This window comes from Heteronotia binoei, chromosome 9, assembly GCF_032191835.1.
Source record: "Heteronotia binoei isolate CCM8104 ecotype False Entrance Well chromosome 9, APGP_CSIRO_Hbin_v1, whole genome shotgun sequence".
Taxonomy (NCBI): Eukaryota; Metazoa; Chordata; class Lepidosauria; order Squamata; family Gekkonidae; genus Heteronotia; species Heteronotia binoei.
In genome coordinates this window covers 7733786-7751205 of record NC_083231.1, presented here as the reverse complement: position 1 = coordinate 7751205, position 17420 = coordinate 7733786, and the positions used below count along the sequence as shown (strand labels likewise).

The 17420-nt window shown below is 48.8% G+C and overlaps 1 protein-coding gene across 1 annotated transcript in view; it reads left to right on the top strand.

The window, feature by feature from the left end:
• The window catches only part of FAM184B (family with sequence similarity 184 member B), a 123562-nt gene that overhangs the window by 56842 nt on the left and 49300 nt on the right, over positions 1–17420 (top strand). The window contains exon 5 of the mRNA XM_060247277.1: positions 8988–9098. Coding sequence (XP_060103260.1) covers positions 8988–9098 — 111 coding nt within the window. The remainder of the gene's footprint in view (positions 1–8987; positions 9099–17420) is intronic.

The window sequence follows — 17420 nt, the reverse complement described above, 5'->3', positions numbered from 1 at the left end:
GGGGGAGGAAGGTAAAGGAGATTGTGAGCCACTCTCAGACTCTTCGGAGTGGAGGGCGAGATATAAATCCAATATCTTCATCTACCTCACAGGGTGTCTGTTGTGGGGGACGAAGGTAAAGGAGACTGTGAGGCGCTCTGAGACTCTGAAATTCAGAGTGGAGGGTGGGATATAAATCTAATATCTTCATCTACCTCACAGGGTGTCTGTTGTGGGGGAGGAAGATAAAGGAGACTGTGAGCCGTTCTGAGACTCTTCGGAGTGGAGGGCGGGATATAAATCCAATATCATCATCATCAGGTCTCAGAAACTAAGCAGGGGCAGTCCTGGTTAGCACTTGGATGGGAAGCTACCAGGGAAGTCACAGAGAGTGATGAAAATGTGGGATTTGCTGCCATAGGATGTTGTGATGGCCACAGGAATAAAGAGCTTGAAAAGGGGGTTAGATAGATTCACGGAGGACTAGCCCTGGTGACTGAGGGGAACCTCTACATTCGGAGGCAGTATGAATCCCAGAGCTGGGAGGCAACCTCAGGGGAAGGCCTCAGCCTCTGTGCTCTGTTGTAGGCTTTCCAGAGGAACCGGTCAGCCATTGCATGAGACAGGAGGCTGGACTAGACAGACTATTGGTCTGATCCAGCAGGGCTCTTCTTATAAAGTTCTTATGTCTGTCTACGTACCTCCTCATTTTGAACTGCTGGGCTGCGGCTGGCAGGAGAACAGAAGAGGAAGCAGATTGTGCTTGGAGATGAAGAGTTTATAATCTTTGGTTTGGAGAGGAACCCTCCGTGCGCTTTACCTACCAAGGACTATGTAGGAGAAGAGCGCTGCTTTCCCACTGCAACACATGTGGGAGTTGGTGGATGGTATATGCCTTCAGGGAAATGCCAATGATAAAGATGTAGAAATATGGGAAAGTATATATTATAAGGTGGAATGTGGACAGCGGGCTGGATCCAGCACACAATCTCTGTCAGTGCTCTTGCACAAGAGAAAATGCGAGTAGAAGACCACAGTAGTCGTTTATCCTAAGTGACTCTTGCGTTTCTGCTGACACAAGATCTCGGGCAACCAGTTTTGAGGCAAGATAGATATAGAAGAGAAAGCGCTTCTTGCGCAAGCAGAACTGCACTAAGTCTGTGTTTTTGCTCCACATTGCTGGATCCGAGCCGATGGGTTGAATCTAGCCGGTTTTCCTGTTGGTAAGAAAGGGTTCAGCCACCAAAAAGGCTATGCTGGGCTGGGGATCATAGGACCTACATGAGCCTACATATAGTAAAGAGATGAATTGGGCAGGATTGAACAGAAAAGCTGTCTGGATCTAACACATTTCGTTCCAGTGGGATACAGTGTAGGAGACTGAATTGTAGTGGAAAACAGAGGACTCCAAATTTGCAATTTCTGTAGATGGGAAAGGCAGAATTTCCGTGTCATCATAAACGAACGGAGCACAAGTCCATGACTCCTTATTAGCCACAAGGTATAAATGGGACACTGTCTCTAGGGGAGTTATGCTCTGAATTCTTTGTGCTTGGTGGTGGTAGGGGAATAGCGGGTGGGCTTCTGGAGTTCCGGCTCTGCTGGTGGACCTCCTGATGGCACCTGAGTTGTAGCCACTGTGTGACAAAGAATGTTGGACTGGATGGGCCATTGGTCTGATCCAACATGGCTTCTTATGTTCTTATGTGACACAGGGCGTTGGACTGGATGGGCCATTGGCCTGATCCAACATGGCTTCTCTTATGTGACACAGAACGTTGGACTGGATGGGCCATTGGCCTGATCCAACATGGCTTCTCTTATGTTCTTATGTGACACATAGTGTTGGACTGGATGGACCATTGGCCTGATCCAACATGGCTTTTCTTATGTTCTTATGTGACACAGAGCGTTGGACTGGATGGACCACTGGTCTGATCCAACATGGCTTTTCTTATGTTCTTATGTGACACAGAATGTTGGACTGGATGGACCAATGGTCTGATCCAACATGGCTTTTCTTATGTTCTTATGTGACACAGAACGTTGGACTGGATGGACCATTGGTCTGATCCAACATGGCTCCTCTTTATGTTTGATGATGTGTCTTTTTTAGGGATTGGTTGCTTTTGTAAGTTAAAAGCCAGATGTATTCTGGAGCTAGTGGGGCAACTTTGTTCTGTTTGAGACAGACGCTAAAGACTCAGGATGTCTTAAAAAAAGATATTCTGAAAAGGAAGCACGTAAAACAGATTAGGAAAAGACAGAAAGGGAGCACGGGGTGCTTATTAGATGGTGGAAAGGAGACTGTATCTGCCAGATTACAACTGGGAGAAGTAAGATCTATGGTTTGTCATACAAGTTTAATAATTCCAGATCTGCTGTAAAAAGCTCAAGTACAACATAGTAAAGATAGTGTCATGTTTATTTGTCACTGTGCAAAATTTATGCTAAAATGCTCCAAATGTTTTAAAGGTTGCTTCTGTTGTTGGCGCAGAGTGGTAAAGCAGCAGTATTGCAGTACTGTGGTCTGAACTCTCTGCTCATGACCTGAGTTCGATTCTGGCAGAAGCTGGATTCAAGTAGCCGGTCCAAGGTTGACTCAGCCTTCCATCCTTCTGAGGTCGGTAAAATGAGTCCCCAGCTTGCTGGGAGGAAAGTGTTAAAGAATGGGGAAGGCAATGGCAAACCACCCCGTAAAAAGTCTGCCGTGAAAACGTTGTGAAAGCAACGTCACCCCAGAGTCAGAAACGACTGGTGCTTGCACAGGGAACCTTTCCTTTTCCTTCTCTTGTCATCAAAATTTGATACTAGTTTACGTTTCTTGTATAATTTAAAGCATTATATGATCCCCAAACTTCTAATCATGCTTTTGGATTTAAACAGATTCCTTTGCAGACTATTTAGATCAGGGGTGTCAAACTCATTTGTTATGAGGGCCAGATCTGACATAAATGGGACCTTGTCGGGCCGGGCCATGCGTGTCATAAAATGTAATGCCAGGTAGCAGAGATATAAACTTTATAAAGGACACAATTAAAGATTTTTTAAAAACGAAAATAAAGCATTTTTAAGGTATTAGCACTCTTGCAGCATTGTGGTCACTGGTCAGTATCAAAGCAAGCTATCCCTCCCCCCAACTTTTCTCCCCAAGAGAGGAGCCTCAGCCAATGGGGAAAATAGAGGCTTTGCTCTGTAGCTTCTGCACAACTGAGAAATCCTGGCAAAGCAAACTATGACACAGAAAGAACCAAGAGAAAGGGAGAAGGAAGCTGACTTGCTTGCAGGCCTTATAGGAGCCCTCTGGGGGCCTGATTCGGCTCATGGGCCGCACATTTGACACTCTGATTTAGATGTCAGACTTTCAGCCTAACTTGCCTCACAGGGGGAGAGAAAAATGGGGAAAGGATAATGATGTAAGCTGCTTTGTCCCCACCACCACCACTGTGGAGAAAGATTGTCCTTTTCCTATGTAGAGGCTGCAGGGAGGGGGAGGTGATGGAAAGCTGAAGTCAGAAGGGCAGATAAAGGGAAGGAGATAGGGTTGCCAACTCGAAATTCCCAGAGATTTATGGGGTGGGGCCTGGAAACGGTAGGGTCTGGGGAGGGGTGGGACCTCAGACAAGTACAATGCTATTTCCTCCTAAGGAACCACAGTTGCCAGTCTCATGGTGAGACTGGCGATCACTCAGAAACTGCTCTCCGGATGGCAGAGATCAGCTTCCCTTGAGGTGGGAGGAGTCAATGCCTTCACTTGGGTGGGTGGGAAGACATTCAGGGTGGGGGGGCACTCACCCAGAGCCTCCTTCTAGAGCCCGTTGTATTTTTCTTCCCAATGGGCCTTACTTCTAGTTATATATAATGATGATACCTTTTGACTGCGATATAAAGCCTCAAAGCCTCAGGCTTTGCTGTCATTCTGTTGTATACTGAAGATGGAAGTTTTCCCTGTTATGTCACTGAGCAAAAGGTGCTGCTAGTCCGTTCCTTTGATTTTAACAATGCTGGCCTTATTAGTGCCGGCAAAAGGAGACACTGGAGGCTGTCTTCCCCAAGAAATTGGGCTTTGATTGCAATACTATGAGAAACTTTTTAATGGAAAGAAGGGATGTCACTGTTCTCATAATTAAAAATTAATAGCGAAGCCTTTTTAACTATGCCTGCAGTAACTGCTGTAGAAAATGAAAACAAGGAAATGTGCTTTTCTTTTCAAAAGCACTTCAACCATTTTGGTAAGAAATCCCTTCAAAAGAACACAGCTCCTCCTGAAACACAACCTGCCCACCCTCCAAAGAAGAACAAGAAGATATTGGAGTTATATCCCGCCCTATACTCTGAATCTCAGAGCAGTCACAATCTCCTATATCTTCCCCCCCCCTCCCCAACAACAGACACTTTGTGAGGTATGTGGGACTGAGAGAGCTCTCACAGCAACTGCCCTTTTAAGGACAGAGTCTCAGAGCCTACAATCTCCTTTCCCTTCCTCCCCCACAACAGACACCCTGTGAGGTGGGTGGGGCTGGAGAGGGCTCTCACAGCAGCTGCCCTTTCAAGAACAGAGTCTCAGAGCGGCCTACAATCTCCTTTCCCTTTCTCCCCCACAACAGACACCCTGTGAGGTGGGTGGGGCTGGAGAGGGCTCTCACAGCAGCTGCCCTTTCAAGGACAACCTCTGCCAGAGCTATGGCTGACCCAAGGCCATTCCAGCAGGTACAAGTGGAGGAGTGGGGAATCAAAGCCGGTTCTCCCAGATAAGAGTCCGCCCACTTAACCACTACACCAAACTGTCTCTCCCGCCCTCCTTCCGCTCTGAATCTTAGAGTCTCAGAGAAGCTCACAATCTTCTTTATCTTCTCCCCCCACAACAGACACCCTGTGAGGTAGGTGGGGCTGAGAGAGCTCTCACAGCAGCTGCCCTTTCAAGGACAACTCCTATGAGAGCCATGGCTGACCCAAGGCCATTCCAGCAGGTGCAAGTGGAGGAGTGGGGAATCAAAGCCGGTTCTCCCAGATAAGAGTCCGCACACTTAACCGCTACACCAAACTGGCTCTCCCGCCCTCCTTCCTCTCTGAATCTTAGAGTCTCAGAGAAGCTCACAATCTTCTTTATCTTCTCCCCCCACAACAGACACCCTGTGAGGTAGGTGGGGCTGAGAGAGCTCTCACAGCAGCTGCCCTTTCAAGGACAACTCCTATGAGAGCCATGGCTGACCCAAGGCCATTCCAGCAGGTGCAAGTGGAGGAGTGGGGAATCAAACCCGGTTTTCCCAGATAAGAGTCCGTACACTTACTCCAAACTGGCTCTCTATGTGTATGGCCTGCATTTCAAACCATAGTGTCAGGCTGCACGGGGTGGGGGTGAGTTAAGGTTCATCTAGATCCTCTGCTTCGCATGCAGAAGATCCCAAATTCAATCCCTAACAAAGGACCAGGTTGGGGGTGATGTGAAAGACCTTGACCTGAGATCCTGGAGAGCCACTGTGAGTCTGAATAGGGAGTATTAACCTTGATGGACTAATGGTTGGTTTCAATATAAGGGCAGCTTCATGTGTTCATGTGACACTTTTTTTGGGGGGGGGGCGTGGAAGTGGATCAATAGCAGCTTTTTGTCATGTTTAAGTTTTAAGAAATGAAGGACAGGTTTTATTCATACTGTCCCTCCTAAGGACCCCATCTCCGTCAGGGGAAGAGTAGGCAGTAGCACGACGGGCTGAAGAAGGGGACAACAGGCAAAAACAAGCGGTTAACTGTGGCTACTAGTCATGGTGACTAAAAAGAATCTCCGCATTCAGAGAATCCCTGAGCCAGGAGGCAACATAAAAGGAAGGCCTTGGTCTCTATGCCCTGTTGTTGGCCCTGCAGAGGAATTCACTGGCCACTGTGTGAGAGAGGATGCTGGATTAGATGGACCACTGGCCTGACCAAGCAGGGCTCTTCTGATGTTCTTATGAAGGCCTCAACCACTTTGCCCTGTTGTTGGCTGTCCAGAGGAACTGGTTGGACCACTGCTCTGATCCAGTAGGGTTCTTATGATGTTCTTATGAAGGCTTCAGCTTCTGTGCCCTGTTGTTGCCTGTCCAGAGGAACTGGTTGGACCACTGCTCTGATCCAGCAGGGTTCTTATGATGTTCTTATGAAGGCTTCAGCTTCTGTGCCCTGTTGTTGCCTGTCCAGAGGAACTGGTTGGCCACTATGTCAGACAGGACACTGGACTAGATGGACCACTGTTCTGATCCAGCAGGGTTCTTATGTTCTTATGAAGGCGTCAGCCTCTGTGCCCTGTTGTTGGCTGTCCAGAGGAACTGGTTGACCACTGCTCTGATCCAGCAGGGTTCTTCTGATGTTCTTATGAAGGCTTCAGCTTCTGTGCCCTGTTGTTGGCTGTCCAGAGGAACTGGTTGGCCACTATGTCAGACAGGACACTGGACTAGATGGACCACTGCTCTGATCCAGCAGGGTTCTTATGTTCTTATGAAGGCGTCAGCCTCTGTGCCCTGTTGTTGGCTGTCCAGAGGAACTGGTTGGCCACTATGTTAGACAGGACACTGGACTAGATAGACCACTGCTCTGATTCAGCAGGGTTCTTCTGTTGTTCTTATGAAGGTGTCAGCCTCTGTGCCCTGTTGTTGGCTGTCCAGAGGAACTGGCTGGCCCTGTGTGAGACAGAAGGCTGTCGGGACCCCCACAGTTCAAAGAGCACAAATGGTCCACTTTATAAATAGTTGTTTATTGACTCTCGACAGCAGATTACAGGCATGACGGTCTTTGCGAAGACTGGCAATGGCGGGCTCTCTGCCCCCTTATGTAGTTTATCTCAAACCGCTGTAAGTTTAAAGAAAAGAAGGAAGCAAAACGTGGGAGCAAGAAAGCGGGAAGCACCATCCCTTCCCCCCAACATCCCTGTCCCTTTCGCAGGTGCTTCTGGGCTGGCGGCGCGACCTTGGTCTCCCTTAGCAACCCCGTCAGCCAGTGTAAGGAATTTGGATAACTGTTACAAGGAGATAAGCATGGGGCGGCAGCAGTGAGCAGACAGTAAGACTCATGCATAATAAAAAGTGGCAAGGCACTTGACAGAGGCTGGACTAGATGGACCACTCGTCTGATCCAGCAGGCCTCTTCTCATGTTCTTAGTGATCTGTGCCGTTGCTGATGACAGGGGAGCAACTTGATCCGTTGCAATAGATCGGCGGCGTCTGCACTGTGCCGCCCTGAGCACGCACTTGGTTAGCTAGGCTGGTTCATTGTTTGTCCCCTTGCATGCATATGTGTTTGAAACATTCACACTTTCTCCATCGTGGCGCCTGCAGGACAGGAGTCCCCAGCCTTTCTGAGCCTGTAGGAACATTTGGGATTCTGCCCCAGGGTGGTGGGCACAGCCACCAAACGGCTGCCTCGGGAAGCAAAACCACACACAGAAAGGAAGCCCAAGCGCCGGGGAGGCGAGAGGGGTAACTTTAAAAATGCCCTGGGAGAGAAAGATGAGAGGGAACAAAATGAACACTGCAGTGGCAAAATTCTTTTAATCTGCAGAGTCCGTCAGATCTTCCACGGCCCAGCAGGGCTTACGATGGGGGTGACAAACATGCGGCCCTGAGTCTGAATCAGGCCCCCAGAGGGCTCCTAGCAGGCCCCCGAGCAACCGGCTGTCTGCTTCCTTCTCCCTTGCTTCCTTCTGCATAGCTTGCTCAATTGCACAGGAGCTACAGGGCAAAACCTCTGTTTTCTCCATTGGCTGAGGCTCCTCCCTTGGGGAGTAGGGGGGAGAGCTTGCTTTGCCAGGCTCTCTCAGTCGCACAGCAGAGTTACTGAGCCAAGCCTCTCTTCCTTCTATTGGCTAAGGCTCCTTCCCCTCCCGGTCCCCTGGGGAAAGAAGGAAAGAGCCCAAGCTTCCTTTCCTCAGTTCCCTGGATCCCACGGGAGAGAAACAAAGAAAGCACATTAAGACCAACGAGTGCTAATGTTTTAAGCATGTTTTATTTTAAGTTTTTATAAGATCTTTAATTTGTCTATGCCCTTTATAAAGTTATATCTCTGTTAGCTGAGGCGACTGAGAGGTGATGTGATCACCATCTTCAAGTCCTTGAAGGGCTGTCATCTAGAGGATGGTGTGGAATTGTTTTCTGTGGCCCCGGAAGGTCGTACCAGAACCAATGGGTTGAAATTAAATCAAAAGAGTTTCCGGCTTAACATTAGGAAGAACTTCCTGACCATTAGAGCGGTTCCTCAGTGAAAGAGGCTTTCTTGGGAGGTGGTGGGCTCTCCTTCCTTGGAGGTTTCTAAACAGAGGCTAGATGGCCATCGGACAGCAATGAGGATCCTGTGAATTTAGGGGGAGGTGTTTGTGAGTTTCCTGCATTGTGCAGGGGGTTGGACTAGATGACCCTGGAGATCCCTTCCAACTCTATAATTCTATGTCTTGGGGAGTGAGTTGCAGAAGATACCCAGCTCCTTGTCCCTGCATTTCATTTGAAGTACACAGGGCTTCTTTTGTAGCAGGAACTGCTTTGCATATTAGGCTACATCCCCCCCCAACATAGCCACTCCTCCAAGAGCTTACAGTCTTTAGCACCAAAGAAGAGTTTCCGGCTCAACATTAGGAAGAACTTCCTGACAGTTTGAACGGTTCCTCAGTGGAACTGGCTTCCTCGGGAGGTGGTGGGCTCTCCTTTCTTGGAGGTTTTTCAACAGAGGCTAGATGGCCAGCGGACAGCAATGAGGATCCTGTGCATTTAGGGGGAGGTGCTTGTGAGTTTCCTGCATTGTGCAGGGGGTTGGACTAGATGACCCTGGAGGTCTCTTCCAACTCTGTGATTCTTCCTGGCATTACACTTTATGACGCATATGTCCTGGCCTGACAAGGTCTCATTTTTGTCCGATCCGGCCCTCATAACAAATGGGTTGGACACCCCAGGGTTAGGATTTGCCACAGAAGATCTAATTGGTGGGGACCCCTGCTGTGGGACCGAGTCTTATTCCCCCATGACGACCCCTTCTTTTTCCAATTTCAGGAGGCTCAGGCGCAGTTCGAGGAGTTAAAAAAGAAACACGAGGATGAAATCAGGCAGCTGCAGAGAGAGAAAGACGCTATGCGGGGAAAGCTCCAGGACCGTTCTCAGGAGGTACGTGAAGCAGAAATCCAGCTGTGATCATAAATGGGATTTCAATTCCTTTTCCGCCCCCTGGGAGATTTTTTTGATGAGATTCGGAAGTGTCGTCTCTAAGGTATCCGTGGGTGAAATCTCGCAGCACTGAACGGTGGGCATAGGATACAGATCATTTCACATGCAGGTCTCTCAAGGAGGCTCCACGTGGGCTGCATGCATGATTTCCCTGTAGAAGCCAAAAAAAAGCACTTTATCTTCCTAGGAGTGTCCCTGCAGCCCCTCTTGCAGTCGTCCCCCAAAGTCCCACCTCCAGAGTGCTGAGCCAATCCATGTGATTTTGGCCTCAAATCCAAGTCATCGTCAGCCAACCAGAACCCATAGAACTCCACTGGATGGGAGGGGCTGAACAAGCCTCAATTTAAAATGTGGTTGCCAGGGCCAATACAATTAGCATCTGGGGGCTTTGGGGGTGGAGCCAGGAGACATTGGGGTGGAGCCAGGAGCAAGGGTGTGACAAGCACAATTGAACTCCAAAGGGAGTTCTGTTTTAAGGGACCGCACACCTTTTAAATGCTTTCCCTCCATTGGAAATAATGAAGGATAGGGGCACCTTCTTTGGGGGCTCATAGAATTGGACCCCCTGGTCCAAACTTTTTGAAACTTGGAGGGTGTTTTGAGGAAAGGCACCGGATACCATGCTGCAAATTTGGTTCCTTTAACTCTACTGATAGATTCTCCATTATACCCTATTTCCCTCCCCCCCCCCTCCCTGGTTTCTGATGATCCTGAAGTGGAGGGAGGGCCTCCAAACCAGGGGATCCCCTGCTCCCACCTGGAGATTGGCAACCCTAATTTCAAAAGAGGGAGGAAGAACTTCTTTCCTCAGATGGGATTTTGTGCCTCTGGACAAGAACGTCAGTTTAGCTTCTTTTTTTAACGTGTTTAGGTTGGGGGAGGTCAATTTAGAGATTGACGCTTGTTTTAGTGAGACAAATGAGTCCCGTCAAAGGCCCGACATGCCTAATTTTTGTATACTGGTTGTGTGGACAGGAGCTCTGTCTGTTGAAAGAGCAACCATGAACCTGGAGAAGATCCTGTCTGTTATGGAAACAGGTTCCAGTGACATGAGGTAATCTGAAGTAATCCGTCTGGTGAGAGGCAAATCAAATCTCCCCTCTGGGTTTATCTACATTAACTGAGGCTCAGCTATAAAGAAGATAAGAACATAAGAGAAGCCATGTTGGATCAGGCCGATGGCCCACCCAGTTTAACATTCTGGGTCACACAGTGGCCAAAAAAGAGGGGCCATTAGGAGGTCCACCAGTGGGGCCAGAGCTCCAAGAGCCCTCTCACTGTGGTCCCCCTAGTACCAAGAAGACAGAGCATCCCTGCCCCAGACAAAGTGTTCCCTCTATACCCTGTGGCTAATAGCTGCTCAGGGGCCTCTGCTCCATATGTTTCTCCAATCCCCTCTTGAAGCTGTCTATGCTTGTAGCCACCATCAATTCCTGTGGCAATAAATTCCACGTGTTAATTACACTTTGGGTGAGGAATTACTTCCTTTTATTTGTTCTAAGTGATGACTTGCATTGGGAAGAGCTTGTAAACATTGGGGATTAAGTTGAGAAGCAGTTCACTTTATATACTGAAACATGTCCACACAAGATCCTTACCCTGTTAAATACTCTTTTTTTCTTTTAAATAAACATTGGTTGTTCATCTCCATCTGTGCCTCGCCTTAGGCAAATATTTATGAAAAATCAATTTCTACTTACCTCATAAATAATTACAACCTTGGTCTGGCCTGTTCCAAAATAAGAGACCTTGGGAGCACATAGCTTATATACCAAGCCTTTAATCGAAGGTTATCTCCCCCCGTCACGACTCGGGGGGGTCTAGGGTTGCCAAGTCCAATTCAAGAAATATCTGGGGACTTTGGGGGTGGAGCCAGGAGACATTGGGGGCGGAGCCAGGAACAAGGCTGTGACAAGCATAATTGAACTCCAAGAGAGTTCTGGCCATCACATTTAAAGGGATAGCACACCTTTTTCAATGTCTTCCTTCTATAGGAAATAATGGAGAGGGGCACCTTCTTTGGGGGCTCATAGAATTGGACCCCCTGGTCCAATTGTTTTGAAATTTGGTGGGTACTTTGGGGAGAGGCACTAGATACTATACTGAAAATTTGGTGCCTCTACCGCAAAAAACAGCTCCCCCAGAGCCCTCGAAACCTCCAGATCAATTCCCCATTATACCCTATGAGAATCGATCTCCACATAGGGACTAATGAAGTGCTCAACAGACGTTTCCCTCCCCGCCATTCCGTTTCTGGCGAGTCTGAAGCAGGGGATTGGCCTCTCTACTCACGAGTTGCTGCCAACTTCTTCACAGCAACACAGACACAACGTCCCAAGAGGAAGCCTTTCAATCAGAGACTGAAGCCCCTGGAGGTGCAAAGGCACATGGTCCTCTGGGGGCGGGGCTTCCCCCCGCTGGCCAGCTGACTGGGGGCAGGAAGGAGCCTGGGAAAGCTGAAGAATTCCCGCTGGGACCTGGGGATTGGCAAGCCTAGGGGGGTCTTACCAATTGCTGCCACCACTCTGGGTTAAGAGTCTCCCTTGAGAAGGCCCAGAGTACCCTCCCAAGCCTCCCTTAGCTTAGGCCAAATAATGGGCGTGAGGACCTGGCAGAGTTAACAACAGGGAAAAAAAGGTTTATTAAAAGGTCAATGCAATATAGCAACCAAGGTGCATAAAACAGTAAAAGGGTGAAGGGAAAATAAACAAAAGTCCTAACGCGTCTGAACTTACAGTCCCTAAACTACTAACCACCACTCACCCCTTCCCTTGGGTGAGGGAACTTTCCCCTGCTCAAGCTTTTCAGGCACAGCCTACCTCCAGCTCAGTCTTCCAGGGAAAGAACACCCACTTCCTGGGCTGGGCCTTTATATTCTCTTCCCAGGCCCCACCTCTCTCTGGGCCTGTTTCCCTCCAAACCCCTTGCTACCCAATAAGAGGGTCAGAGGGGATCCTGGGAGATGTAGGCTTTTCCCAGTAACTTCTAAGCAGGCTTCCCTGGGGCCTGGGCAAGGTTCCGCAAGGCCCGCACTTCCTCTGGCAGTTGGTTCCACCAATGGGGGGCTGCAATCGAGAAGGCCCTTTCTCTGGTGACTTTCAATTTGGCCTCCTTCGGCCCAGAGATTACCAATAGATTTTGTGAACCAGATCAAAGTGCCCTCTGGGGAATATATTGGAAGAGACAGTCCCTAAGGTAGGCAGGTCCTCGGCCATATAGGGCATTAGAGCATAGACAGAGTGCCAGATAGAATTGCACTAATCCTGATCATAGAACTTACTTGCACTAACCTCCCTTAACATTATATTCCCAGTATTATCACTACCATTACTACCAATACACTCAATACATTATGCTTGCATAACTTGCCTTAAAGTATAACTTGCCTTTCCCCCTCTATTCTAGGCCTGAAGTGGTCTGGCTGGGGGAACAAAAGAACTATGGGCTTCTATTAGACTCTTTGCTAAGCATATTAGATATGAGAGTAAGTCTCTTCTTTAGCATAAACTTGTTATCTTCATTGTGTTCTGTAAACATCTTTCGGTGGAAAGTAAGCTCTCTTTTCTACCTCTGGGAGCCTATCTTTCGAAGAAGGTCAACCTGCACCCCCCCTCTGTTCTTGCTAGGGTTGCCAAGTCCAATTCCAGAAATATCTGGGGACTTTGGGGGTGGAGCCAGGAGACACTGGGGTGGAGCTAGGAGCAAGGGTGTGACAAGCACAATTGAACTCCAAAGGGAGTTCTGTCCATCACAATTAAAGGGACCTCACAACTTTTTAAATGCCTTCCTTCCCTCCACCCTCCCCTAGAAGGACCCAGATTCGTGGCTCGCCATGCTCCTGGCCTGCCTCCACCCTCCCCTTCTCTGATTTTACCTCAGAGGCGGAGCGGAGTGGGCGATGCCGCTGCGCTGCTGCCGCCTCTTCTCCGCTTCATCTTAGCTGCTCCTCCGAGATGGGCTCAGCCTGAGCCCATCTCGGAGAAGCAGCTACGGTGAAGCGGAGAAGAGGCGGCAGCTGCGCAGCGGCGTTGCCCGCTCCGAGATGGGGCGGCTCGCCACACTCCTTGCCGCCGTTTCCCCCCCTCCCCCCGCTTCCGTTTTTTTTGGGGAGTGGGGGAAGAGGCTGGAAATCCTGGGGTCCCCTGCCAGGGCGGGAGGGTTGGGAAGCCTAGTTCTTGCACATTCTGGAGCTGGGCCAGAGGCCTACACTGGAGTCACACAGGGAAGAGGGGAAAAACCGCAGATATGAGGTATGGAAAGTGGGACATGGAGGTCCAGATTAGTGACCCCCGGGTGATATCAATTAATCTCTCGCTTCTAAGTTGGGATATGGGACTTATTTGACCAATGAATGTATTCAGAATGTCAAAGGCGAAGACGGGTGTAGCCATTCTGTAAGTTGGCCTTTGTTTACAGGAAGGTATAAGATGTTGTGACTATGGGGAAGGATTTTGAAGGAGAAGGGAGGAGGGGGTGAAGGATTTGTTTTCTCCTTCCCGCATCAATGTGAAAAAGGAACAATAAAAGAGATCTGCGCATCGTTTCTGCACCTGCGTTGTTTGAGAAGTCCTTTGTTTGGAAAGAAGGGGACTTCGCCTATGTGCAACAATAGGGACCCCGCTCCCTTGCACTGGCTTTCCTCGGGCCGCCTTTGCCTGGCCGTCTCCCTTGTCAAAGAGGTGACATGATTGGCCTGCGTGCGCGTGAAAAAACTTAGGAGGGCGGGGGGCAGAGGGTGGCCTGGAGCGCTACAAACCTGAATGTCAGGCCTGTTGCCAAGATTACATGGATGAGAGTGAGCTTTCATTGGCCGGGGGCTATGACTCAGTGGTAGAGCAAAGCTGGAGTCCAGTAGTACCTTTAAGACCAACCAATCAGCTGATCGGTGGGTAAAATCGCACTGCACGCTCACTCAGCGCCCAGGCAGGCGAGCAGCAGCACAAATGAACTGTGTCCCTCTTCCCCACTTCCTGGATGGGAAGGAAGTGGGGAGGAGTCCGTGATGGCGCCCTTTTGGGTCGTGGTTCATTCATGTTGCTGCTCGCCTGCCTGGGCGCTGAGTGAGCTCGCAGTGCAATTTTACCCACTGATCAGCTGATCGTTGGGGGGGGGGCGCCTTTAGACAGCCTGGGAGAGGCGCTTGATTGCCCTGCCAGGCATTGAAATAGACCTGGGGTGGGGAGGAAGGGAGGAGGAGGCTGGGGAGCAGGCAAACTAGGTGTTTGCCTAGGAGGGGGGGAGACTGAATTCGGCGCCCCCACCCTGCCAGCGCCCTAGGCTCGCCTTGTTTGCCTAGTGGGCGAGCTGGCCCTGTCTCCACTCCTCCACTTGCAGCCGCTGGAATGGTCGTGGGTCAGCCATAGCTCTTGCAGAGCTGTCCTCGAAAGAGCAGCTTCTGGGAGAACTCTCTCAGCCCCACCCACCACACAGGGTGTCTGTTGTGGGGGAAGAAGATAAAGGAGATTATAACCCACTCTGAGACTGATTCAGAGAGAAGGGCGGGTATAAATCTGCTGTCTTCCTCTTCTACCATGAATATGGATGGCCCTATATAAATCAGTTGGCTGTCTAATCATCCATAGCTAAAGACAGTCAAGGTGAGCACGCTTCTTGTCAAGTAGCTCTAAAGGAGGCTGTCAGAAGCAGAAAGAATGGCAGGAAGAGAACTCCTCCCTCCTCCATCATGTGACCCTGTTGAGCCCTTCCTCAGTTAGGTGTGGTGATGTGCTGGTTGCTAAATGGATAATAGATCTTAGCATATTAGGCCACACCCCCTTGCCTATTAGGCCACACTCCCTGATGTAGCCAATCTTCCAACTGCTTGCAGTAGAGCCCTGTAAGCTCTTGGAGGATTGGCTACATCAGGGGATGTGTGGCTTAATATGCAAAAGAGTTCCTGCTACAAAAAAATACCTGAATCCGGGCACATGAGACTCTACTGCTCATCAGAGCGATGTATCTTCTTGTAGCATCACATCTAGTTAATGTTCACCGTCTACTCTGGGCCAAGGTTGGAAATTCTGTAAAATAGCGTGACTAACACAGACTCCTCTGGGAAATGAAGAAAACTGATTGTTCCTGTGGAATAATTGCATATTACTTAGGACTGTATTTGCATTATACAGATGAATCCATCTGCCAAAGGATTTCTCCAAGGGAGTGCAGCAAACCTGGTACGCAAAGAGGCTGAGCGTCCTGGCTCAGATCTTGCCTTGGCTATAAGCTCGCTAGATTCAAACAGACCAGTCCGAGACCATGCATCTCTTTTCATCCATCAAATGCAAAACGCTGAGGCATTCAAGAAGGGCTAATCCAACTTCCACTTGGTTTTGCTATTCAAAACCACCACCTCTGCTCTACTGCTAACACTTCAAAGGAAAATATATATATATTTTTTAAAGGACATCTGTGTTTTCCATTAAAAGTGCTAGTAACAGTTAGGAGGACCGGTTTGGGATGGCAAAGCCAAGTGGAAATTGAAGAAGAAGATACTGGATTTATATCCCGCCCTCTACTCTGAACCTCAGAGTCTCAGAGTGGTCACAATCTCCTTTACCTCCCCCCCCCCCAAAAGACACCCTGTGAGGTGAATGGGGCTGAGAGAGCTCTTACAGCAGCTGCCCTTTCAAGGACAGCTCTGCGAGAGCTATGGCTGACCCAAGGCCATTCCAGCAGCTGCAAGTGGAGGAGTGGGGAATCAAACTCCGTTTTCCCAGATAAGAGAGCTATGGCTGACCCAAGGCCATTCCAGCAGCTGCAAGTGAAGGAGTGGGGAATCAAACCCGGTTCTCCCAGATAAGAGAGCTATGGCTGAACCAAGGCCATTCCAGCAGCTGCAAGTGGAGGAGTGGGGAATCAAACTCCGTTTTCCCAGATAAGAGAGCTATGGCTGACCCAAGGCCATTCCAGCAGCTGCAAGTGGAGGAGTGGGGAATCAAACTCCGTTTTCCCAGATAAGAGAGTTATGGCTGACCCAAGGCCATTCCAGCAGCTGCAAGTGAAGGAGTGGGGAATCAAACCCGGTTCTCCCAGATAAGAGAGCTATGGCTGACCCAAGGCCATTCCAGCAGCTAAAAGTGGAGGAGTGGGGAATCAAACCCCGTTTTCCCAGATAAGAGTCTGCACACTTAACCACCACACCAAACTGGCTCTCGAGAGTGAAAAGCTTTTTCCTACGTGGCCCCCGAGGCAAACTGAAGATGAATGAGTCTGCAGTTTGTATTTTCTAGGCAGAGGAAGAGATGTGAACTTTCTCTTGCCCATTTGAGTCTCAAGGGCAAAATCCCACCCATGCTTACTTTAGAGTAAGTTCTACTGGACTCAGTGGGACTTGTTTCCAAGCGGACCAGCAGGGAATGGAGCTGTTACCTCCCAGTTTACAATCTCAGTCTTACTTCAAAAGTATGGGCCTGATGCTTACCTCCCTTAAAAGTATTTCTTAGGGAAAACCAAGCAAATGCTATATCAAGGCAATGGAATACTATATCAGCGCAATCATGTATATATTTATGTATATATTTATGTTAGATGTTAAAAGGTAAATTAGTTGGACAGGAAAAACTTCTTGGAAAGAAATGCCCTCAATTTGACCCGGGTTTATTAGCAATAGAATAATTTACAGGCATTCTCACATTCTGACATGTTACTGTTTTATGGTTTCCCACGCTAATGCAACCCAGAGCAAAGGTTTTTTGCATTTGTTCATTTTACTGTTCTGTTATTGGATTTTAACTTTGTACCACTTTGCATTCCAAACCTCACCAGCTATATGTTGCTCTGCTTACTGTACCTCATTCCTCTTTTGAAGAAGTGTGCATGTGCATGAAAGCTTACGTTCTGAATAAAACTGATTTGGTCTTAAAGGTGCAATCGATTCCTATTTTGTTCTACTACTACTTCAGACCAACATGGCTGCCTACTTGGATCTATCAATCAATCAAGTTTATTATGGTCAAAGGACCACCAAGAAATTCTTCTGAAGGCCTTGGCCTCCGTGTCCTGTTTTTTGCCCTCCAGAGGAACTGGTTGGCCACTGGGTGAGACAAGATGCTGGACTAGATGGACCACTAGTCTGGTCCACCAGTGCTCTTCTTATGCTTTTATGAAGGCCTTGGCCTCTCTGCCCTGTTGTTTGCCCTCCAGTAGAACTGATTGGCCACTGGTTGAGAGAGGAGGCTGGACTAGATGGACCACTGGTCTGATCCAGTGCAAAGTATTATCCATATAAATCAACCGAATGAAATGTATTTTTTAAAATGCAGC